The sequence below is a fragment of the Pristiophorus japonicus genome, chromosome 3 (assembly GCF_044704955.1).
Source record: "Pristiophorus japonicus isolate sPriJap1 chromosome 3, sPriJap1.hap1, whole genome shotgun sequence".
Lineage (NCBI taxonomy): Eukaryota > Metazoa > Chordata > Chondrichthyes > Pristiophoridae > Pristiophorus > Pristiophorus japonicus.
In genome coordinates, this window is record NC_091979.1 from 223,300,855 (window position 1) to 223,327,020 (window position 26,166).

Here is a 26,166-nt window from a genome sequence, read left to right on the forward strand (position 1 = left end):
TCTAAATCAATATGTCGAGGAGCAACTAGGGAGCTGGCCATCCTAGACTGGGTGATGTGTAATGAGAAAGGACTAATTAGCAGTCTTGTTGTGCGAGGCCCCTTGGGGAAGAGTGACCATAACATGGTAGAATTCTTTATTAAGATGGAGAGTGACACAGTTAATTCAGAAACTAGGGTCCTGAACTTAAGGAAAGGTAACTTCGATGGTTTGAGGTGTGAATTGGCTAGAATAGACTGGCAAATGATACTTAAAGGGTTGACAGGTGGATAGGCAATGGCAAACATTTAAAGATCACATGGATGAACTTCAGCAATTGTACATCCCTGTCTGGAGTAAAAATAAAACGGAGAAGGTGGCTAACAAGGGAAATTAAGGATAGTGTTAAATCCAAGGAAGAGCATATAAATTTGCCAGAAAAAGCAACAAACCTGAGGACTGGGAGAAATTTAGAATTTAGCAGAAGTGGACAAAGGGTTTAATTAAGAGGGGGAAAATAGAGTACGAGAAGAAGCTTGCCGGGAGTATAAAAACTGACTGCAAAAGCTTCTATAGATATGTGAAGAGAAAAAGATTAGTGAAGACAAACGTAGGTCCTTTGCAGTCGGATTCAGGTGAATTTATAATGGGGAACAAAGAAATGGCAAACCAATTGAACAAATATTTTGGTTCTGTCTTCACGAAGGAAGACACAAATAACCTTCTGGAAATTCTAAGGGACCGAGTGTCTAGTGAAAAGGAGGAACTGAAGGATATCCTTTTTAGGCAGGAAATTGTATGAGGGAAATTGATGGGATTGAAGGCCGATAAATCCCCGAGGCCTGATAGTCTGCATCCCAGAGTACTTAAGGAAGTTGCCCTAGAAATAGTGGATGCATTGGCGATCATTTTCCAACAGTCTATCGACGCTGGATCAGTTCCTATGGACTGGAGGGTAGCTAATGTAATACCACTTTTTAAAAAAGGAGGGAGAGAAAGCGGGTAATCACAGACCGGTTAGCCTGACATCAGTAATGGGGAAAATGTTGGAATCAATTATTAAGGATTGAAATAGCAGTGCATTTGGAAAGCAGTGACAGGATCGGTCCAAGTCAGCATGGATTTCTGAAGGGGAAATCATGCTTGACAAGTCTTCTGAAATTTTTTAAGGATGTAACTAGTAGAGTGGACAAGGGAGAACCAGTGGATCAGGCGTATTTGGACTTTCAAAAGGCTTTTGACAAGGTCCCACACAAGAGATTGTTGTGTAAAATCAAAGCACATGGCATTGGGGGTAACATACTGACGTGGATAGAGAACTGGTTGGCAGACAGGAAGCAGAGAGTCGGGATAAACGGGTCCTTTTCAGAATGGCAGGCAGTGACTAGTGGAGTGCCACAGGGCTCAGTACTGGGACCCCAGCTCTTTACAATATACATCGATGATTTGGATGAAGGAATTGAGTGTAATATCTCCAAGTTTGCAGATGACACTAAACTGGGTGGTGGTGTGAGCTGCGAGGGGGACACTAGGAGGCTGCAGGGTGACTTGGACAGGTTAGGTGAGTGGGAAAATGCATGGCAGATGCAGTATAATGTGGATAAATGTGAGGTTATCCACTTTAGGGGCAAAAACACGAAGACAGAATATTATCTGAATGGCAGCAGATTAGGACAGGGGAGGTGCAACGAGACCTGGGTGTCATGATTCATCAGTCATTGAAAGTTGGCATACAGGTACAGCAGGCGGTGAGGAAGGCAAATGGTATGTTGACCTTCATAGCTAGGGGATTTGAGTATAGGAGCAGGGAGGTCTTACTGCAGTTGTACAGGGCCTTGGTGAGGCCTCATCTGGAATATTGTGTTCAGTTTTGGTCTGCTAATCTGAAGAAGAACGTTCTTGCTATTGAGGGAGTGCAGCGAAGGTTCACCAGATTCCCGGGATGGCAGGACTGACATATGAGGAGAGACTGGATCAACTGGGCCTTTATACATTGGAGTTTAGAAGGATGAGAGGGGATCTCATAGAAATATATAAGATTCTGATGGGACGGGACAGGTTAGATGCGGGAAGAATGTTCTCGATGTTAGAGAAGTCCAGAACCAGGGTGACAGTCATAGGATAAGGGGTAGGCCATTTAGGACTGAGATGAGGAGAAACTTCTTCACTCAGAGAGTTGTTAACCTGTAGAATTCCCTATCGCAGAGAGTTGTTGATGCCAGTTCATTGGATATATTCAAGAGGGAGTTACGGCTAAGGGGATCAAGGGGTATGGAGAGAAAGCAGGAAAGGGGACTGAGGGAATGATCAGCCATGATCTTATTGAATGGTGGTGCAGGCTCGAAGGGCCGAATGGCCTACTTCTGCAACTATTTTCTATGTTCTATGTTTGTCCCACCTCCCCGGTTTTAGGAAGATATCTCGAAGCTGCGCCGCAAGCTGGAGAAGCAGAAGAAACCCGAACTGTTCACCAACTGCGATGATATCCTGATGGAGGAGATCAAAGATTACAAGGTAGGTGCCGACCCACGGAGCAGACAATTCTGTGGGACCGGGGAAGGAGGAGCTGGATCGGCCCATAGTCCGCGGGGAAGGGGAGAGTCACGACCAGTCCATTTTCTTTCCCGGGAGGACTTGGTGTTTGGCCCCGACCAGTCCAATTTTTGAAGGAGGGAAATGGATGGAGCCAACTTCCTGGGGTTAATTCTTTTTAGACGAGGCCAGTCCATTTTTTTCAGAGTGCGGAGGGGGGGGACGGTTCCGGGTTGGGTAATTTCCCAGGTGTTAGCACTTTGAATAGGAACAGTTCCTTTTTTGAAGGTGGGAGCCATATCTGTCCATTTTTGGAGCTGGGGGACAACAGGGATGGTCCATTTTCTTGGTGGGGGATGGGGTCGATCCACTTTATGGGAGTCTGGGAGTTTAAGCATTGTTTGGGCGGGTCCATATTTTCAGGGGATGGAGGTGTTTTGAAGGGTAAGAGAGGGCGTCTTGGATATCTCAAGTTGTGCTCTCTTTCTCTCTCTCCCCCTTCCCTCGGGACAGGCCAAACTGACCTGCCCCTGCTGCAACATGCGGAAGAAGGACGCGGTGCTGACCAAGTGCTTCCACGTCTTCTGCTTCGAGTGCGTCAAGACGCGCTATGACACGCGACAGCGCAAGTGCCCCAAGTGCAATGCTGCCTTCGGCGCCAACGACTTCCACCGCATCTACATTGGCTGAGAGCCCCTGCCTCCCTCACTCTCTCCCCGCCTCCCTCGGGGAGCGCGGCTTCTAACGTCAACTCCTCCGCCCGCTTCCTCTGCCCCTCCCCATTCGAAGTGTACCCTCATTCGTTGCAGTCACAGGATTCATTGACCAACTTTAAAAATCTTCCTCCTACGGCATCTTTGAAATGTCGGCGATACCTCCAGGCAACCTTTGGTTTCCATCAACTCCCTTCATCCCCTCACCCACCCCCTCCTCCTTTCTCCTTTCAAATGTACCCCCCCCCCATTTGGTGGTCACGAGCTTTAGCAACCAAATTTAAAAGCCCCACATAGGAAGATAGGAACGGGAGGAGTCCATTCAACCACTCGAGCCTGTTCCACTATTCAATGGTTGATCTACCACTTAACTCCATATACCCGTCTTTGGCCCATATCCCTTCATACCTTTGGTTAATAGAAATATATCAATCTTTAATTTAAAATTAATAATCAACCTTCCATCAATTGCCGTTTGTAGAAGAAAATTCCAAACTTCTACCACCCTTTGTGTCGAAGTGTTTCCTAATTTCATTCCTGAAAGATCTAGCTCTAATTTTTCGACAATGTTCCTGGTCCTAGAATCCCAACCAGTGGAAATAGTTTCTCTCTATCAGTTCCCTTTAATACCTTCCCCACCTTCATCCTTCCCATCACGAATTTGAAATGTTTGGATGCCGCCAACTGAGTTCCGAATGGGTGAAAAGAAATCATCCCCTCTCTGCGCAATTTCCCCCACCTTGCCGATGTAGGGTTATTTGTCTTCAAATAAAGGACGCAGGCGGGGGTCGTGGTTTGTAGTTTTGTTTTTGTTGCAAGGTTGACGACCTGAATAAACGTGTGATTTAAGAAGCGAAGCCTGGAGCGTGTTTGTACCAAAGGTGCCTCACTGCTATCTCAAACGCAATCCACAGGAGTCTCTGCGTCCAGTTTTGGTCTCCAATAACATCAAGACTACAGCACGGAAACAGGCCACTTGGCCCAACAGGTCCATGCCAGAGTTTATGCTCCACACAAGCCTCTCCCACCCCTCTCTTTATCACACCCTATCAGCATAACCCTCTATTCGGTTACCACAGGGATCTTACTGGGTCCTCAACTATTTATAATCTATATTAATGACTTGGATGAATGGACTGAGGGTAATGTAGCCAAGTTTGCTGATGATACAAAGATGGGTGGGAAAGCAAATTGTGAGGACACAAAAAATCTGCAAAGGGATATAGACAGGCTAAGTGAGTGGGCAAACATTTGGCAGATAGAGTATAATGTGGGAAAATGTTATCCACTTTGGCAGAAATAATAGAAAAGCAAATTATAATTTAAATGGAGAAAAATTGCAAAGTGCTGCAGTACAGAGAGACCTAGGAGTCCTTGTGCATGAAACACAAAAAGTTAGTATGCAGGTACAGCAAGTGATCAGGAATGCAAATGGAATGTTAGCCTTTATTTCAAGGGGGATAGAGTATAAAAGCAGAGAAGTCCTGCTACAACTTTACAAGGTATTGGTGAGGCCACACCTGGAGTACTGTGTACAGTTTTTGGTCTCCATATTTAAGGAAGGATATACTTGCATTGGAGGCTGTTCAGAGAAGGTTCACCAGGTTGATTCCAGAGATGAGGGGGGTTGACTTATGAGGAAAGGTTGAGTAGGGTGGGCCTATACACATTGGAGTTCAGAAGAATGTGAGGTGATCTTATTGAGACTTATAAGATAACGAGAGGGCTCGACAAGGTGGATGCAGAGAGGATATTTCCACTCAGGAGAAACTAAAACTAGAGGACATAGTTTTAAAATAATTCGCCACAGGCCAGGCACAGAGAACTGCGCTGATGCTCTCTGTCAGCTACCATTGCCCACCACCGGGGTGGAAATGGCACAGCCTGCAGACTTGCTCTTGGTGATGGATGCATTTGAAAACGAAAAGTCATCCATTACAGCCTGCCAGGTCAGGACCTGGACCAGCCAGGTTCCTTTACTGTCCCTTATAAAAAAAACGGTGTCCTCCATGGGAGCTGGTCCAGCGTCCCAGCGGAGATGCATGAAGAGATCAAGCCATTCCAGCAGTGCAAAGACAAAATGTCCATACAGGTGGACTGTCTTTTGTGGGGTAATCGCGTGGTTTTGGCTAAGAAAGGCAGGCAAACGTTCATACGCGACCTACACAGTACCCACCCAGGCATAGTAATGATGAAAGCTACAGCCAGATGCCATGTGTGGTGGCCCTGCATCGACTCAGATTTGGAGTCCAACACTTGCTCTCAACTGAGCAATGCACCCAGGGAGGCACCGCTAAGTTTGTGGTCATGGCCCTCCAAACCGTGGTCTAGGATCCACGTTGACTTCACTGGCCTGTTTCTCGGCAAAATGTTTTTGGTTGTTGTGGATGCTTATTCACAATTGATTGAGTGTGTAATAATCTCTGCCACCATCGAAAGCCTATGAGCCATGTATGCCATGCACGGCCTGCCTGATGTCCTTGTCAGCGGCAGTGGACCATGCTTCAGCAGTGCTGAATTCAAGGAATTCATGACCCGCAATGGGATCAAGCACGTCACATCTGCCCCGTTCAAGCCCACATCTAACGGCCAGGCAGAACGGGCAGTCCAAACCATCAAGCAAAGCTTGAAACACGTGTCGGAAGGCTCCCTGCAGACTCGTCTGTCCCGGGTCCTGCTCAGCTACCGCACAAGACCCCACTCGCTCACCGGGGTTCCCCCTGCCGAATTGCTCATGAAAAGGGCACTCAAAACAAGGCTCTCTCTAGTCCAGCCTGATCTCCATGATCATGTCGCGGGCAGGCGGCATCAACAAAGCATGAACCATGATCGCACAAATTTGTCACGTGATATTGAAATCAATGACCCTGTATTTGTACTCAACTATGGACATGGTCCCAAATGGCTTGCCGGCACTGTCGTAGCCAAAGAAGGGAGTAGGGTGTTTGAGCTCAAACTTGCAAATGCACTAACTTGCAGAAAGAATTTAGACCAAACCAAACTGCGATTCACAGACAGCCATGAACAACCTGAAGATGACACCACCAACTTCGACCCTCCGATAAACACACAAGTGGCAACCGATATCACGGTTGACCATGAAGCTGAACTCATCATGTCCAGCAGGGCCAGCTGCACAGCAGCCCAGCGAAGGCCCAACCAACTCACCTGCACCTGTGTTTGTACCGAGACGATCGACTAGGAAGCGAAAAGCCCCAGATCGTCTCACCCTGTAAATAAGTGTATTATTGACGTTAGGGGAGAGTGATGTTATGTGTGCAACACCTTGTAACCAGCATTCTACCACCACGAGAGGGTGCATCTGTTGGAGTCCCAAGGGATCCCAGCATCCCTTGACAGCACCGCATATAAGCAGGTCTCCCATGCTGTGCCAGCACTCTGGAGTCAGAATAAAGAGACTGAAGTCACACTTACTCAAGTCTACAGTACTCAAGTCACATTGCTTTATTTGAGACATAACACCGAGGATTGTAAGACTGGAGGAGATTACAGAGATAGGGAGGTTTGTAGGGGCTGGAGGAGGTAACAAAGATAGGTAGGGCTGGAGGATGTTATAGAGATAGGGAGGGTTGTAGGACTGGAGGAGGAACAGATAGGAAGGGTTGTAGGCCTGGAGGGGGTTACAGATAGGGAGGGTTCTAAGGCTGGAGGAGGTTACAGAGATTAAGGAGTGTTGTCGGGCTGGAGGAGGTTACAGAGATAGGGAGGGTTGTAGGGCTGGAGTAAGTTACAGAGATAGCGAGGGTTGTAGGGCTGGAGGAGGCTACAGGAATAGGGAGGGTTGTAGGTCTGAAGGAAGTTACGGAGGCAGGGAGCGAGGCCGTAGATGGATTTGAAAACGAGAACAAGAATTTTCCTTTGGAACAAGGAGGGTTGAAGAATAAAAGAGTTCTAGTGATAGGGGATTCTATTGTTAGGGGAACATAGAGGCATTTCTGCAGCCACAGACGTGACTCCAGAATGGTATGGTGCCAGGGTAAAGGATGTCACGGAGCGGACGCAGGGCATTCTGTGGAGAGAGGGTAAACAGCTAGAGGTTGTGGTCCATATCGGGAGCAACGACATAGGTAGAAAGAGGGATGAGGTCCTACAGGCAGAATTTAGGGAGCTAGGAAGAAAATTAAAGGGTAGGACCTCAAAGGTAGTAATCTCCGGGTTACTACTGGTAATATGTGCTAATGAGTACAAGAATGGAAGGATAGAGAGGATGAACGCATGGTTGGCGAGTTGGTGTAGGAGGGAGGGCTTTCAATTCTTGAAGCATTGGGACCGCTTCTGGGGTAGATGGGACCGGACGAGTTACACCTCAACAGTACCGGGACCAATATCCTCGCGGGGAGTTTTGCTAGAGCTGTTGGGGAGAGTTTAAACTAGCTTGGCAGGGGGATGGAAACCTGAGAACAAATTCAATAGGGAAGGAAGTAAAGCAGAAATTGGATAACAAAAATTTAGAAAGCGAATCCGTAAGACAGAAGAAACAATGGTTAGTAAGTAGTAATCAAGGAAGTCTTCCTGTGCTATATGGTATATACTTTAATGCAAAGAGTATAGCAAATAAGGCAGCTGAGCTAAGAGCACAGGTCGACACTTGGGAGTATGATATTATAGCCATTACAGAGACATGGCTGTTTCGGTGCAAGGGATGTCGCAGTTGTGTGGGTCAGACTGTTTGGGCTGGGTGCTCTTCTCTTTGTCGGCCAGCGATGGGACAAAATGGCCTCCTTCTGTGCTATAAATTTCTATGTTTCTAACAGAGGAGACTGAGGGGAGACTTGATTGAGGTGTATAAAATTATGAGGGACCTGGATAGAGTGGATAGGAAGGAACTATTTCCCTTGGCAGAGGGCACAGATTTAAAGTACTTGGGGGAAGTTTAGAGGAGAAATGAGGGGAATTTCCTTCACCCAGGGGCTGGTGGGGGTCTGGAACTCACTGCCTGAATGGGTGATAGAGGCGGAAACCCTACCACATTTTAAAAATACTTGGATGTGTACTTCAAGTGCCGTAACCTATGGACCAAGAGCTGGAAAGTGGGATTAGGCTGGATAGCTCTTGGTCGGCCAGCGCAGACCCGATGGGCCGAAATTGCCTCCTTCCGTGCTGCAAATTTCTATGATTCTATCATGCTATGATTCTGAGGGTACGGTCTGTAATTGACTGGAGTCTGAGGGACTGGGTTTGAATAACTAGAGATGAGGAACAATGCCTGTAACTTGGGAGTATGACATAGCCATTATGGAGACATGGCTGAAAGAGGGGCAGGTTTGGCAGCTCAATATTCCTGGTTACAGGATTTTTAGACAGGATAGAGAGGGGCGTAAAAGGCGGTGGTCACGGTATTGATTAAATAAACTATTGCAGCTGTGAGGAGGGATGATACGTTAGAGGGATCATCAAATTAGGCCATATGGGTCGAACTGAAAAATAAAAAAGGGGTGATCACACTGCTGGGTGTGCATTATAGACCCCCAAACAGTGGGAGGGAGATAGAAGAGCAAATATGTCAGCAAATTTCTGTGAAGTCCAAAAACTATAGGGCAGTAATAGTAGGGGATTTCAACTATCCTGATATTGATTGGGACAAATATAGTATGAAGGGTATAGAGGGTACAGAATTCCTAAAACGCATTCAAGAGAACCTTTTTAGTCAGAATGTAACAAGCCCAACACGGGAGGGGGCGGTTCTGGATTTAGTTTTGTGGAATGAAGCTGGGCAGGTGGAAGGGGTATCAGTGGGGGAGCACTTGTGTGCCAGTGACCATAATTCAGTCAGATTCAAGGTACTTATGGATAAGGACAAGGAAAGACCAGGAATAAATTGGTGATAAGCTAACTTTGCTAAGTTGAGAAATGATTTGGCCATAGTGGATTGGAAACAGCTACTTGAAGGTAAATCAGTGTCGGAACAGTGGGAGGCATTCAAGGAGAAGATCCGGAAGGCTCAGGCCAAACATGTGCCCTTAAAGAAAAAGGTTGGAAATAACAATTCTTGAGTCTCCTGGATGTCTAGGGACTTACAGGGGAGGATAAAGAAAAAAAGGAAAGCTTATGTCATATGCCGACGGCTAAATATTGTAGAATCTCTGGAGGAATATAGGAAGTTCAGAGGTGAAATTAAAAAGGATAGTAGGAATGCTAAGAGAGAACATGAAAAATTCTTGGCTAGTAAAATCAAGGAAAACCAAAAGATGTTCTATAAATAATTAATAGGATAACTTAAGAAAGAGTAAGGCCTATTGGAGACTGTGAGGGTAATCTGTGTGTAGAGGCGGAAGATGTGGGTATGGTTCTTAATGAATTATTTGTTTTCACAAAGGATTAATGTGCAAAGTTAAAGCACATGGGATTGGGGGTAGTGTGCTGACATGGATTGAGAACTGGTTGTCAGACAGGAAGCAAAGAGTAGGAGTAAATGGGTACTTTTCAGAATGGCAGGCAGTGACTAGTGGGGTACCGCAAGGTTCTGTGCTGGGGCTTCAGCTGTTTACACTACATTAATGATTTAGACGAGGGGATTAAATGTAGTATCTCCAAATTTGCGGATGACACTAAGTTAGGTGGCAGTGTGAGCTGCGAGGAGGATGCTATGAGGCTGCAGAGTGACTTGGATAGGTTAGGTGAGTGGGCAAATGCATGGCAGATGAAGTATAATGTGGATAAATGTGAGGCTATCCACTTTGGTGGTAAAAACAGAGAGACAGACTATTATCTGAATGGTGACAGATTAGGAAAAGGGGAGGTGCAACGAGACTTGGGTGTCATGGTACATCAGTCATTGAAGGTTGGCATGCAGGTACAGCAGGCGGTTAAGAAAGCAAATGGCATGTTGGCCTTCATAGCGAGGGGATTTGAGTACAGGGGCAGGGAGGTGTTGCTACAGTTGTACAGGGCCTTGGTGAGGCCACACCTGGAGTATTGTGTACAGTTTTGGTCTCTTAACTTGAGGAAGGACATTCTTGCTATTGAGGGAGTGCAGCGAAGGTTCACCAGACTGATTCCCGGGATGGCGGGACTGACCTATCAAGAAAGACTGGATCAACTGGGCTTGTATTCACTGGAGTTCAGAAGAATGAGAGGGGACCTCATAGAAACGTTTAAAATTCTGATAGGTTCAGACAGGTTAGATGCAGGAAGAATGTTCCCAATGTTGGGGAAGTCCAGAACCAGGGGTCACAGTCTAAGGATAAGGGGTAAGCCATTTAGGACCGAGATGAGGAGAAACTTCTTCACCCAGAGAGTGGTGAACCTGTGGAATTCTCTACCACAGAAAGTTGTTGAGGCCAATTCACAAAATATATTCAAAAAGGAGTTCGATGAAGTCCTTACTACTAGGGGGATCAAGGGGTATGGTGAGAAAGCAGGAATGGGGTACTGAAGTTGCATGTTCAGCCATGAACTCATTGAATGGCGGTGCAGGCTAGAAGGGCCGAATGGCCTACTCCTGCACCTATTTTCAATGTTTCTATGTTTCTATGAAAGGGGCAATGCAGATACTGCTATCGAGGAGGAGTGTGAAATTCTGGATGAAATAAACGTAGTGAGAGAGGAGGTATTAAGGGGTTTAGCAGCTTTGAAATTGGTAAGTTCCCAGGCTCGGATGAAATGTAACCCAGGCTGTTGAGTGAAGAAAAAGAGGAACTAGCAGAGGCCTTGACCATCATTTTCCGGTCCTCTTTGGATTCAGGCATGGTGCCGGAGGACTGGGGGACTGCTAATGTGGTACCTTTGTTTAAGAAGGAAGAAAGGGATAGGCCGAGTAATTACCTAACCTCAGTGGTGGAAAAAAATCCTGAAGCACAGGATAAATCTACATTTAGAAAGGCAAGGATTAATCAGGGACAGTCAGCACGGATTTGTTAAGGGAAGATCATGTTTGGTTAACTTAATTTAATTTTTCGAGGAGGTAACTAAGAGGGTCGATGAGGGTAGTGCATACGATGTAGTGTATCTGGACTTTAGCAAAGCTTTTGATAAGGTCGCACATGACAGACTGGTCACGAAGGTTAAAGCCCATGGGATCCAGGGCAAAGTGGCAAGTTGGATCCAAAATTGGCTTAGAGGTAGGAAGCAAAGGATAATGGTTGATGGATTTTTTTGTGACTGGAAGGATGTTTCCATTGGGGTTATGCAGGGCTCAGTACTGGATCCCTTGATTTTTCTGGTATACATCAATGATCTAGATTTGCAGATAGGGGGTATGATTAAGAAGTTTGCAGATGACACTAAAATTTGGCTGTGTGGTTGATACTGAAGAGGAAAGTCATGGACTGCAGGAGGATATCAATCTACTGGTCAGGTGGGCAGAGCAGTGGCAAATGGAATTTAATTTGCAGAAGTGTGAGGTAATGCACTTTGGGAGGGCTAATAAGAAAAGGGTAGGCCACTTAAAAGTATAGAGGAACAAAGGGACCTTGGAGTGATTGTCCACAGATCCCTGAAAGTAACAGGCCAGATGGATAAGGTGATGAAGAAGGCATATGGAATGATTGCCTTTATTGGCCGAGACATAGAATATAAGAGCAGGAAGGTTATGCATAAATTGTATAATACACTGGTTAGGCCACAGCTGGAGTACTGCATACAGTTCTGGTCGCCGTATTATAGGAAGGACGTGATTGCACTGGAGAGGGTGCAGAGGAGGTTCACGAGGATGCTGCCTGGAATGGAGAATCTTAGCTATGAGGACAGATTGGATAGGCTGGGTTTGTTCTCCTTGGAACAGAGGAGGCTGAGGGGAGACTTGGTTGAGGTGTATAACATTTTGAGGGGCCTGGATATAGTGGATAGCAAGAGCCTATTTCCCTTAGTGGAAGGGTCAATTACAAGGGGGAATAGGTTTAAGGTGGTTGGTGGAAGGTTTAGAGGGGATTTGAGGGGGAAGCTTCTTCACTCAGAGGGTTGTGGAGGTCTAGAACTCACTGGCTGGAAAGTTGGTAGAGGCAGAAACCCTCACCACATTTAAAAGGTGCTTGGATGGGCACTTGAAGTGCCGAAACCTGTTGGGTTAAGGACCTAGAACTGATAAGTGGGATTAGACTGGATAACCTCTTGTTGGCTGGCGCACATACGATGCTAAGTACTTCAGGCAATCTAATATGGCCAGAGTGATCTCCAGGACTAGTTTCAATTGCCTGGATGGGTCGGAGAGGAATTTTCCCTGATTTTTTCCCCAATTGGCCTGGGTTTTTATCTGTTTTTTTTGCCTCTCCCAGGAGATCGCATGGCTCCGGGTGGGATGGAATGTAAAATGTTGCAATACCTGGTGTATCACAGTTATGTGGCGCGGACTGGTTGGGCCAAATGCTCTTTACCTGTCCATCATTGTTTATATGTAACCTTCAGGGCTGCTGACCAAGGGCTGCGTGGCTCTTTGTCGGCCAGTGCGAACATGATGGGCCAATGTGCCCCCCTGCGATTTAAATTTCTGTTTCCATGTGACTCGAGACTGTGGAGTAGGTCTTGAAATTCACTAAGAGCCTTGGGAAAGGGCCTGTAATTAGAGCCTGAGGGACAGAGCCTGTAGTTACCTGGAGCCTATGGTACAGGGCCTGTAATTAACTAGGTGCTGTGGTAGACTGTCTGTAATTAACTAGAGCCTTAGGACAGTAGCTGTAATTAACGTGCCTGAGGGATGGGGCCTGAGCGACAGGGCTTGTAATTAACTAGAGCCTAACAAACAGGGCCTGTAATAAAATAGATCATGTGGGGCAGGGCATGTAATTAGCTAGAGCCTGTGTGGCAGAGTCTGCTATTAACTAGAGTCAAAGCAACAGAGCCTGTAATTAAACAGCGCCTGAGGGACAGTAATTAAAAGAGCCAGTGGGGCGAGCCTCTGGGACAGTACCTGTAATTAACTAGAGACTGAGGGTTAGGACTTGTAATTAACTAGAGCCTGAGGGACAGATCATGTAACGAACTAGAGCCTGAGGGACAGTATTTGAAATTAACTAGGGCCTGAGCGACAGGGCCTGTAATAAACTAGAGCCTGTGGGGCAGGTTTTGAAATTCACTAAGAGCCTTGGGATAGGGCTTGTAATTACCTAGAACTTGAGGGACAGAGTTTGAAATTAACACAAGCCTGAAGGATATGGCCTATACTTAACTAGAGCCTGTGATGCAGGGCTTGAAGTTTACGAGAGCCTGTAATTAACTAGAGCTTAAAAAGACGCCCTGTAATTAAGTAGAGCCTGAGGGACAGCTCCTGTAATTAACTAGAGCCTACGGGACAGGGCCTTTAATTAACTCAAGCCTGTTGTGCCGGGCTTGATGTTTACTAGAGTTGGTGGTACAGAGCCTGTAGTTAACTAGAACCTAACAAACACATCTTGTAATTAAATAGAGCCTGAGGGATAGGACCTGTACATAACTAGAGACTGAGGGACAGGAACTGTATTTAACTAGAGCCTGAGAGTCAGAGCCTGTAATTAACTAGAATCTGTGAGACAAGCCTGGCAATTAACCAAAGCCTGAGTGACAGGCCCTGTAATTAACTAGAGTCTGAGCAACAGGTTTTGAAATTAACTAGACCCTGTCGGGCAGGACTTGAAATTCACTTAGAGCCTTGAGATAGGGCATGTAATTAACTAAAACTTGAGGGACAGAGTTTGAAATTAATAAAAGTCTGAGGGATAGGGCCTGTAATTAATTAGAACCTGTGGGACAGGGCTGGCAATTAACCAGAGCCTGAGTGACAGGCCGGTTATTAACTAGAGTTTAAGCAACAGGACGAGCAATTAAACTGCCTGAGGAACAGGGACAGTAATTAAATAGAGCCTGAGGGGCAGGCGCATAATTAACTCATCATCTTCATAGGCAGTCCCTCGAAATGAGGATGACTTGCTTCCATGCCAAAAAAAAATGAGTTCACAGGTGTTTTGAATGAAGAACCCGAACTACATCCTCAAGGGTGGAAGGTGCCTGTGCGTGGATTTGTTTTAACGTGTGGTGGCCGTTGCACACCAGTTACCACACGGGCTTGACAGAGCTAGGTCTTGGTCCAGTGGCAAGGATTACCCAAGACAACTGAAGACCAGCTCTGCTGCACGGACCTAGTGCACACACATATCACAGTATAATTAACGAGAGCCTGTGGCACAGTACCTGTAATTCACTAGAGTCTGTGAGGCAAGGCCTATATTTAACTAGAATTTGAGGGACAGGGTCTGTTATTAAATAGAGCCTCGGGGACAGGGTCTGTAATTAACTAGAGCCTGTGGTGCAGGAGTTGAATTTTATTAGAGCCTGTAATTAACTAGAGCCTAAAAATAATTAAATAGAGCCTGAGGGAAAGGGCCTGTAATTAACTAGGCCGGTGGGTCAGGGCTTGAAATTAAATTGTGCTCAAGGACAGATCCTCTAATTAACTAGAGCCTGAGTGACATGGCTTGTAATTAACTAGAGACTGGCGCAGAGCTTGAAATTCAGTAGAGCCTTCGGATAGGTCCTGTAATTAACTAAAATGTGAGGGACAGGGTCTGTAATTAATGGATCCTGAGGGACAGTGCCTGAAATTAACTAGAACATGAGGGACAGAGCCTGTAATTTACTAGACCCAGAGGGATAGGGCTAGTAATTAATTATAGCCTGTGGGGCAGGGCTTGAAATTCACAAAGATTCTTGCGATAGGGCCTGTGATTAACTAGAGCTTGAGGGACAGGGCCTGTAACTGACTAGAGCCTGAGGGACAGATTTGAAATTAACTAGAGCCTGAGGTGCAGGGCCTGTAATTGACTAGAGCCTGAGGAACAGGGCCTGTAATTAACTAGAGCCTGTGGTGCAGTGCTTGATGTTTACAAGAGCTGGTGGTACAGAGCCTGTAGTTAACTAGAACCTAACAAACACGTCTTGTAATTAAATGGAGCCTGCAGAACAGGACCTGTACTTCATCATCATCATAGGCAGTCCCTCGAAATCGAGGAAGACTTGCTTCCATTCCAAAAATGAGTTATTGGGTGACTGAACAGTCCAATACGGAAATTACAGTCTCTGTCACTGGTGGGACAGACAGTCAGTCATTGGAGGAAAGGGTGGTTGGGAGTGGTTTGCCGCTCGCTCCTTCCGCTGCCTGCGCTTGGCTTCTGCATGCACTCAGCGATGAGACTTGAGTGCTCAGCGCCTTCCCGGATGCACTTCTTCCACCTAGGGTGGTCTTTGGCCAGTGACTCCCAGGTGTTGGTGGGGATGTTGCACTTTATCAAGGAGGCTTTGAGGGTGTCCTTGAAATGTTTCCTTTGCCCACCTTGGGCCCACCTGCAATGCAGGAGTTCTGAGTACAGCGCTTGCTTTGGGTGTCTTGTGTCAGGCATGTGAACAATGTGGCCTGCCCAGTGGAGCTGATCAAGTGTGGTCAGTGCCTCAATGCTGGGGATGTTGGCCTGGTCAAGACCGCTAACATTGGTGCATCTGTCCTCCCAGGGGATTTGCAGGATCTTGCGGAGACATCGTTGGTGGTATTTCTCCAACGATTTGTGGTGACTGCTATAAATGGTCCACGTCTCTGAGCCATACAGGAGGGCAGGTATCACTACAGCCCTGTACACTATAGATCGCAAGCACAGAGCATTTGTGAGCCTTAAGCAACAACCCAACTCGGGAGCCGCAAAACAACATTACAGGCGGCTCAAGGCTGAGGTCCAACAAAAAAAACGGGACCTAAAGAACAGGTGGTGGATGGAGATATCACAGAAGATACAACAGCTGGCTGACAGCCATGATGTGCGAGGATTCTTCATCGCAGTCAAGGCCACTGTCATGTATTCAACCAGCATTGTAACCCATGTATAAACTGACCTAAGTTGTACACCGTGAGAACACTGACCACTAGGTGGGAGACACTCCTAACCTGGACCTTCAGGTATAAAAGGGGAAGCTCCACCCACCTTCATCACTTGAGTGCTAAGGAATAAAGGACAGGTCACAGACTGACCTTCTCTCAAGCATGGGCCTCGTGTGCATTCATACTGTGTAGTAAGGACGTATCAATGGCGACAAGAAACTGGGATTTAAACCACGCGAGCATGGCCACTAGCAGAACAGACGAGAGGTACTGTGTTAAGGAATGATTGGGACAGAGATTCAACATTGTTAAAGCAGCACACAGTTCTCCAGGCAGACAAGGGCAGTCAGGCATGCCCCAACATGTAGTCGAACCCAGAGGGGGAGTTCGACAGAGACAATGGCAAGCTGAACAGCGATTCACGCCATTGCAAGGGACAATGCGGCCAGTAATGGGGCCATCAACACCTGTTAATGGTGCACTCAAGGACAATAACAGGGGCAGTCAGGGATGATCGACTGGCAAGGGACCTTTTGTTTCAAACCGCAACTCATGCTGGAGGCGTGGAGGCATACATTCAGCCGGAGATTGCAGAGATGAGCAAAATACCTGCAGAAATTGCAGAAATGGACACTGGGGGAAATCGCTGGAAGCTGAAGTTCAGCGAGTTCATGAGGAGCATGTATACAGTTCATACACCGGACGCCACTGATAATGATGAAAGTGCTCCTCAATGGCATCCCAGTATCAATGGAGTTAGACACGGGTGCCAGCCTGTCCCTGATGGGTATCAAACAGTTCAAAAAGTTGTGGGCATCCAAGGCCAGGAGGCCAAAATTATTGCCGATTGATGCACAGCTACGGACTTACACAAAGCAGATCATTCCGGTGCTAGGCAGCGCCACGGTAGTCGTGACCCACAAAGATTCGGAGAACAGGTTGCCACTCTGGATTGTCCCAGGGGACGGTCCCGCACTACTGGGGAGGAGTTGGCTTGCTGTCATGAACTGGAAATGGGGCGATGTCAATGCAATTTCCTCTGTGGAGCGAGTATCATGCTCACAGGTCCTGGACAAATATGACTCATTATTTCAACCCGGCATTGGCACTTTCATGGGGGCCAAGGTAGTGATTCACATAAACCCGGACGCCAGACCAGTACACCACAAGGCCAGAGCGGTGCCGTACGTGATGCGGGAAAAGATAGAAAGCGAATTGGACCGCCTGTTGAGGGAAGGCATCATCTCGCCAGTCGAATTCAGTGACTGGGCGAGCCCGATTGTGCCGGTGCTCAAGGCGGATGGGTCGGTCAGGATATGTGGCGATTACAAGGCCACCATCAATCGGGTGTCACTCCAAGACCAGTACCCACTACCGAGAGCAGAGGACCTCTTTGCGACGCTATCTGGTGGCAAACTTTTTTCAAAATTGGACCTGACCTCAGCTTACATGACCCAGGAGCTGGCGATTGAGTCGAAGAAGCTGACCACCATCACGACACACAAGGGGTTGTTTGAGTACATCAGATGTCCGTTCGGGATTCGCTCGGCCGCCGCGATCTTCTAACGAAATATGGAAAGCCTCCTCAAGTCGATTCCAGGGATGGTGGTTTTTCAGGACGACATTCTCATTACGGGTTACGATACTGAAGAACACCTCCACAACCTGGAGGAGGTGCTACGCAGACTGGACCGGGTAGGTCTGCGACTGAAAAAGGCGAAGTGCGTCTTCCTAGCTCCAGAGGTAGAATTCCTGGGGATGAGGGTAGCAGCAGACTGGATCAGCCCTACTGCATCCAAGACGGAAGCGATCCAGAGAGCACCCAGACCCCGTAACACGACGGAGCTGCATTCGTTCCTGGGGCTCCTGAACTATTTTGGTAACTTTCTTCCCAAATTGAGCACGCTGCTAGAGCCGCTACACGTGTTCCTACGCAAAGGTCGCGAATGGGTCTGGGGGGACAGCCAGGAAAGGGCTTTTAATAGAGCACGCAATTTGTTATGTTCCGACAATCTGTTAATGTTATATGACCCATGTAAGAAACTTGTGTTAACGTGCGATGCGTCGTCCTATGGTGTCGGGTGTGTGTTGCAGCATGTCAATGCCAAGGGTCACTTACAGCCGGTAGCTTATGCCTCCAGGAGTCTGTCCCAGGCCGAAAGGGGCTACGGGATGGTAGAAAAGGAGGCGTTTGCATGTGTATATGCGGTAAAGAAAATGCACCAGTACCTGTTTGGCAGGAAATTTGAGCTGGAGACAGATCACAAACCCCTAACGTCCCTTTTGGCTGACAACAAGGCCATAAATGCAAACGCATCGGCCCGCATACAGAGGTGGGTACTCACGTTAGCTGCCTATGACTACACAATTTGGCACAGACCGGCACCGAAAACTGCGCCGATGCACTCAGCAGGCTCCCACTAGCCACCACTGAGGGGACTACCGAGCATGGTGCTGAGATGGTCATGGCTGTTGAAGCTTTCGGAAGCGAAGGCTCACCCATGACAGCCCGTCAGATTAAAGTCTGGACAAATAGAGACCCACTATTGTCTCTAGTCAAGAAATGTGTCCTGAATGGGGACTGGGCAGCCACGTACAGGGCATGCCCTGAGAAATTTAAACCATTTCACAGGTGCAAGGATGAACTCTCGATTCAGGCCGATTGCCTACTGTGGGGAAACCACGTAGTCATGCCCCAGATGGGCAGAGAGGTGTTCATCAGAGAACTCCACAATGGGCACCCGGGCATTGTCACGATGAAGGCAATTGCCAGGTCACACGTTTGGTGGCCAGGGATCGACGCAGATCTGGAACTTTGTGTTCGCAGGTGCAACACGTGTGCCCAGCTAGGCCATGCGCCCAGGAAAGCCCCCCTTAGCCCCTGGCCATGGCCCGCCAAGCCTTGGTCACGCATCCATGTGGACTACGCAGGTCCTTTCATGGGGAAAATGTTTTTGGTTGTAGTAGACGCCTACTCCAAATGGATCGAGTGTGACATTTTAAATTCAAGCACATCCTCTGCCACGATAGAAAGTCTACGGGCAATGTTCGCCGCCCACGGTCTACCGGACATCTTGGTCAGCGACAATGGCTCGTGCTTCACAAGCACTGAATTCCAGGACTTCATGGCAGGCAATGGAATTAACCATGTTAGAACGGCACCGTTCAAGCCGGCCTCAAACGGCCAGGCAGAACGAGCAGTGCAGATAATCAAACAGGGGATGCTCAGATTCCAAGGGGGTTCCCTACAAACCCGCTTATCACGCCTCCTGTTGGCCTATAGATCCCGACCACACTCACTCACAGGGGTTCCACCCGCAGAGCTACTAATGAAAAGGACGCTCAAAACCAGGTTATCCCTTATACACCCCACCATGAAAGAAATTGTCGAGAGCAGGCGCCAGTCACAATATCACTACCATGACAGGAATGCGAGGGCGCGATGTATTGATGTAAATGATCCTGTTTTTGTCCTCAACTACGCTGCAGGGCCCAAATGGCTCGCAGGCACTGTGGTTGCCAAAGAGGGAAATAGGATTCTGGTAGTTAAACTTACCAATGGACAAATCTGCCACAAACATGTGGATCAAACAAAAAGGAGGTTCAGCAACCCCATAGAAGAAGCAGAGGAAGAACACGATATAGAGTTCACTCCACCACAGGTGACCGAACACCAGAACCAAAGAGAGGAGAGCCTAGTCACTGTGGGCAGTCCGGACAGGCCTGAGGCACTGCAAACAGCAGACACTCAGGCCAGCGCCCAACAACCAGAGCCCCAACTCAGGCGCTCTACAAGGGAGCGTAAACCACCAGAGAGACTCAACCTGTGATCCCAATAAGACTTTGCGGGGGGAGGTGATGTCATGTATTCAACCAGCATCGTAACCCATGTATAAACTAACCTAAGTTGTACACCATGAGAACACTGACCACTAGGTGGGAGACACTCCTAACCTGGACCTTCAGGTATAAAAAGGGGAAGCTCCACCCACCTTCATCACTTGAGTGCTAAGGAATAAAGGACAGGTCACAGACTGACCTTCTCTCAAGCATGGGCCTCGTGTGCATTTATACTGTGCAGTAAGGACGTATCAGACTTACGGGCCAAACTCCCAAGGCCCCACCCCACTGCCGGCCAAGAACGGGGAAACACTCATCAAGAACACCGAGGCAGTCAGGGCCCGCTGGAAGGAGCACTTTGAAGATCTCCTCAATCGAGACTCTGCCTTTGACTCGAGTGTTCTCGACTCCATCCCGCAGCATGCCACCCGCCACCAACTCAGTGAAACCCCAACGTTGCACGAGGTAGGAAAAGCCATAAGACAGCTCAAGAACAACAAGGCTACGACAGCGGATGGAATCCCTGTTGAGGCGCTAAAGTGTGGCGGAGAGGTGCTGTTGGCGCGGATACATGACCTCATCTCTCTCATTTGGAGGGAGGAGAGCATGACGGGAGATCTCAGAGATGCAGTGATTGTGACCATCTTTAAAAGGGACAAGTCTGATAAGTGCGGTAATTACAGAGGAATCTCCCTGCTATCAGCCACTGGGAAAGTTGTCGCTACAGTCCTCCTCAACCGTCTTCTCCCTGTGGCCGAGGAGCTCCTCCCAGAGTCACAGTGCGGATTTCGTCCCCTAGGGGCACAACGGACATGATCTTTGCAGCGTGACAGCTGCAAGAAAAACGCAGGGAGCAGCGCCAGACCTTATACATGGCCTTCTTCGACCTTGCAAAGATCTTTGACACTGTCAACCGCGAGGGTCTATGGAGCGTCCTCCTCCATTTCGGATGCCCCAAAGGTTTGTCAACATCCTTCGCCTGCTCCACGATGACATGCAGGCCGTGACCCTTACCAGTGGAACCATTACAGACCCAATCCACGTCCGGACCGGGGTCAAACAGGGCTGCGTAATCACTCTAATCCTCTTCTCAATCTTCCTCACAGTCAACAAGCTCCTTGCTGGAATGGAACTAAACTACAGAACCAGTAGGAAGCTGTTTAACCTTCTCCCCCTCCAGACCAGGCCCAAGACCACCCCAACTACTGTCATCGAGCTACAGTACGCAGATGACGCCTGCGTCTGCGCACATTCAGAGGCTGAACTCCAGAATATAGTCGACATATTTACTGAGGCATACGAAAGCATGGACCTTACGCTAAACATCCGTAAGACAAAGGTCCTCCACCAGCCTGTCCTCGCCGCACAGCACTGCCCCCCAGTCATCAAGATCCACGGCGCGGCCCTGGACAACGTGGACCATTTCCCATACCTCGGGAGCCTGCTATCAACAAAAGTTGACATTGATGAGGAGATTCAACACTGCCTCCAGTGCGCCAGCACAGCCTTCGGCCGCCTGAGGAAAAGAGTGTTCGAAGACCAGGCCCTCAAATCTACCACTAAGCTCATGGTCTACAGGGCTTAGTAATACCCGCCCTCTTGTATGGCTCAGAGGCATGGACCATGTACAGTAGACACCTCAAGTCGCTGGAGAAATACCACCAACTTGTCTTCGCAAGATCCTACAAATCCCCTGGGAGGACAGATGCACCAACATTAGCGTCCTCGATGGGGCCAACATCCCCAGCATTGAAGCACTGACCACACTTGATCAGCTCCGCTGGGCAGGCCACATTATCCGCATGCCAGACACGAGACTCCCAAAAAAATGCTCTACTCGGAACTCCTTCATGGCAAACGAGCCAAGGGTGGACAGAGGAAACGTTACAACGACACCCTCAAAGTCTCCCTGCTAAAATGCGGCATCCCCACCGACACCTGGGAGTCCCTGGCCAAAGACCGCCCCGAGTGGGAGAAGAGCATCCGGGAGGGCGCTGAGCGCCTCGAGTTTCATCGCCGAGAGTATGCAGGAAACAAGCGCAGGCAGCGTAAGGAACGGGCGGCTTCCTGTCCCACCCTCCCTTATCCTCAACCACTGTCTGTCCCACCTGTGGCAGGGACTGTGGCTCTCATATTGGACTGTTCAGCCACCTAAGGACTCATTCTAAGAGTGGAAGCAAGTCTTCCTCGATTCCGAGGGATTGCCTATGATGATGATGATGTACATCATGAGCTTGGTGGCAGATTTGAGGTCCTGATCTTCGAACATTTTTTTTCTCAGGTGGCCGAAGGCTGTGCTGGCGCACTGGAGGCGGTGTTGAATCTCATCGTCGATGTCTGTCCTTTGCTGATAATAGGCTCCCGAGGTATGGAAAGTGTTCCATGTTGTCCAGGGCTGCGCTGTGGATCTTGATGACTGGGGGGTAATGTTGTGTGGCGGGGACAGGCTGGTGGAGGATCTTTGTCTTATGGATGTTTAGTGTAAGGCCCATGCTTTTGTACGCCTCAGTGAAGATGTTGACTATGACTTGGAGTTCAGCCTCTGAATGTACGCAGATGCAAGCTTCATCCACGTGCTATAGCTCGACGACAGAGGTCGGGACAGTCTTGGATCTGGCCTGGAGACGACGAAGGTTGAACAGGTTACCACTTGTTCTGTAGTTTAGTTCCACTCCAGCGGGGAACTTGTTGAGTGTGAGCTGGAGCATTACAGCGAGGAAGATTGAGAAGAGGGTTGGCGCGATGACACAGCCCTGCTTGACCCCTGTCCAGACGTGGATTGGGTCTGTAATGGATCCATTGGTCAGGATCACGGCTTGCATGCCATCGTGGAGCAGGCGGAGGGGACAGGCTGGGGGACAGGGTCTGTAATTAATTAGAGCCTGTGGGCCTGGGCTTCTAATGATTAGAAACTGTGGGACAGGGCATGTAATTAACAAGAGCCTAAACAACAGGGCCTGTAATTAACTAGAGCCTGAGGGACAGGGTTTGAAATTAATTAGAGCCTTAATGATAAGGCATGTAATTAATTAGATCCTGAGGGACAGGACCTGTAATTAACTTGAGCCTGTGGTGCAGGGCTTAATGGTTACTACAGCTGGTGGTACAGAGCCTGTAATTAACTAGAACCTAATCAACACATCTTGTAATTAAATAGAGCCTGAGGAACACGTCCTGTACATAACTCGAGACTGGGGAACATCGTGTGTAATTAAATAGAGCCTTAAAAAGACAGCCTGTAATAAAATAGAGCCTGTGGGGCAGGGCCTCTAATTAATCAGAAACTGTGAGACAGTACATGTAATTAACAAGAGCCTAAACAACAGGGCTTGTAATTAAGTAGAGCCTGTGGGGCAGTACCTGTAATTAGCTCGAGTATGTGAGGCAAGGCCTATATTTAAGTAGACCCTGAGGGCCAGGACATGTAATTAACTGGAGCCTGTGGGTCAGGGCTTGAAATTAACTAGTGCTGGAGGGCAGATCCTGTAATTAACTCGAGCCTGAGTGACAGGGCCTGTAATTAACTAGACCCTGTGGGGCAGGGTTTGAAATTCACTAGAGCCTTGGAGTAGGTCCTGTAATTAACTAGAATGTGACGGACAGGGCCTGTAATTAATGGACCCTGAGGGACAGGGTCTGCAATTAATTAGAGCCTCTGGGATAGTACCTGTAATTAACTAGAGCCTGAGGGACAGGGCCTATATTTAACTGGACCTTGAAGGACAGGGCCTGTATTTATCGAGAGCCTGAGGTACAGGGCCTGTAATTAACCAGAGCCTGAGGGACAGAGCCTGTAATTAAATAGAGCTTGTGGTGCAGAGCTTGATGTTTACTCGAGCTGGTGGTGCCAAATTAATTAACTAGAACCTAACAAACACGTCTTGTAGTTAAATAGAGCCTGAGGGACAGGACCTGTACTTAACTAGAGACTGAGGGACAGGGTGTGTAATTAACTGGAGCCTTAAAAACAAGGCCTGTAATAAAATAGACTGTAGGGCAGGGCCTCTAATTAATTAGAAACTGTGGGACAGGGCATGTAATTAACGAGAGCCTAAACAACAGGGCCTGTAATTAAGTAGAGCCTGTGGGGCAGGGCCTGTAATTAATTAGAACCTCTGGGACAGGGCCTGTTATTAATTAGAGCCTGTGTGGCAGGGCCTGTTATTAACTAGAGTTTAAGCGACAGGGCCTGCAATTAAAAAGCACCTGAGCAACAGGGACAGTAAATAGAGCCTGTGTTGCAGGCCTGATATTAACAAGAGCCTTTGGGACAGTACTTGTAATTAACTAGGGTCTGTGCTGCAAGGCCTGTATTTAACTAGATCTTGAGGGACAGAACCTGTAATTAAATAGAGCCTGAGGAACAGATCCCTGTAACTGACTAGAGCCTGAGTGATAGGGTTTGAAATTAACTAGCCTGAGGGACAAGGTCTGTAATTAACTAGAGGCTGTGGGTCAGGGCTTCAAATTAACTAGTGCTGCAGGGCAGATCCTGTAATTAACCAGAGCCTGAGTGACAGTGCCTGTAATTAACTAGAGACTGTGTGCTCGGCGCCCTGCCGGATGCACTTCCTCCACTTAGGGCTGTCTTTGGCATGCGAACGATGTAGCCTGCCCAGTGAACTGATCAAGTATGGTAGTGCTTCAAGGCTGGGGATGTTGGCCTGGTTGAGGACGCTAATGTTGGAGCATCTGTCCTCCCAGGGGATTTCTAGGATCTTGCGGAGGCATCATTGGTGTTATTTCTCCAGCGACTTGAGGTGACTACTGTACATGGTCCATGTCTCTGAGCCATACAGGAGGGCAGGTATTACTACAGCCCTGTAGGCCATGAGCTTCGTGGCAGTTTTGAGGGCCTGGTCTTCAAACCCTCTTCAAAAGCAGGAAACTATAGACCAGTTAGCCGAACATCTGTGGTTGGGAAGATGTTGGAGTCCATTATTAAAGAAGCCGTAGCAGGACATTTGGAAAAGCAAAATTCAGTCAGGCAGAGTCAGCATGGATTTATGAAGGGGAAGTCATGTTTGACAAATTTGCTAGAATTCTTTGAGGATGTAACGAACAGGGTGGATAAAGGGGAACTGGTGGATTTGCTTTATTTGGATTTCCAGAAAGCATTTGACAAGGTGCCACATAAAAGGTTACTGCACAAGATAAAAGTTCACGGGGTTGGGGGTAATATATTAGCATGGATAGAGGATTGGCTAACTAACAGAAAACAGAGAGTAGGGATAAATGGTTCATTCTCTGGTTGGCAATCAGTAACCAGTGGGGTGCTGCAGGGATCAGTGCTGGGACCCCAACAATTTATATTAACGACTTGGAGGAAGGGCCCGAGTGTAACATAGCCAAGTTTGCTGATGATACAAAGATGGGAGGAAAAGCCATGTGTGAGACAGAAACAAAAAATCTGCAAAAGGACATAGACAGGCAAAAATTTGGCAGATGGAGTATAATGTTGGAAAGTGTGAGATCATGCACTTTGGCAGAAAAAATAAAAGAGTAAGTTATTATTTAAATGGAGAAAGATTGTAAAGTGCCGCAGTACAGCGGGATCTGGGGGTACTTGTGCATGAAACACAGGTACAGCAAGTGATCAGGAAGACCAATGGAATCTTGGCCTTTATTGCAAAGGGGATTGGGTATAAAAGCTGGGAAGTCTTGCTACAGTTGTACAGGGTATTGGTGAGGCCACACCTGGAATACTGCATGCAGTTTTAATTTCCGTATTTACAAAAGGATATACTTGCTTTGGAGGTAGTTCAGAGAAGGTTCACAAGGTTGATTCCAGAGATGAGGGGGTTGTCTTATGAGGAAAGGTTGAGTGGGCCTCTACTCATTGGAATTCAGAAGAATGAGAGGTGATCTTATCAAAACGTATAGGATTACGAGGGGGCTTGCAAGGTGGATGCAGAGAGGATGTTTCCACATTGGGGCGACTAGAACTAGAGGACATTATCTTAGAATAAGGGGCCGCCCATTTAAAATTGAGATGAGAAATTTCTTCTCTCAGAGGGCTGTGGATCTGTGGAATTAGCTGCCTCAGAGAGCTGTGGAAGCTGGGACATTATCTATTTCTGTCTAAATTTATTCAGTTTCTTAAACGATAAGGGAATATGGGGTTATGGAGAGCAGGCAGGGAAGTGGACCTGAGTCCATGATCAGATCAGCCATGATCGTATTAAATGGCGGAGCAGGCTCGAGGGGCCGTTTGCCCTATTCCTATTTCTTATGTTCTTATGTAAACACTTTTTTCCTCAGGCAGCCGAGGGCTGCACTGGCGCACTGGAGGCGGTGTTGAATCTT

At 47.8% G+C, this 26,166-nt stretch overlaps 1 protein-coding gene across 3 annotated transcripts in view; it reads left to right on the forward strand.

Annotated features, from left to right (window-relative positions):
* Positions 1-4,076, forward strand: part of LOC139260126 (E3 ubiquitin-protein ligase BRE1A-like) — a 94,477-nt gene extending 90,401 nt beyond the window's left edge. For all 3 annotated transcript variants that reach the window (XM_070876313.1, XM_070876315.1, XM_070876314.1), the window contains 2 exons: positions 2,392-2,493; positions 3,025-4,076. In XM_070876313.1, the coding sequence (XP_070732414.1) occupies positions 2,392-2,493; positions 3,025-3,201 (279 nt within the window). In that variant the 3' untranslated portion in view covers positions 3,202-4,076. The remainder of the gene's footprint in view (positions 1-2,391; positions 2,494-3,024) is intronic.
* The last annotated feature ends 22,090 nt before the right edge of the window (positions 4,077-26,166 follow it).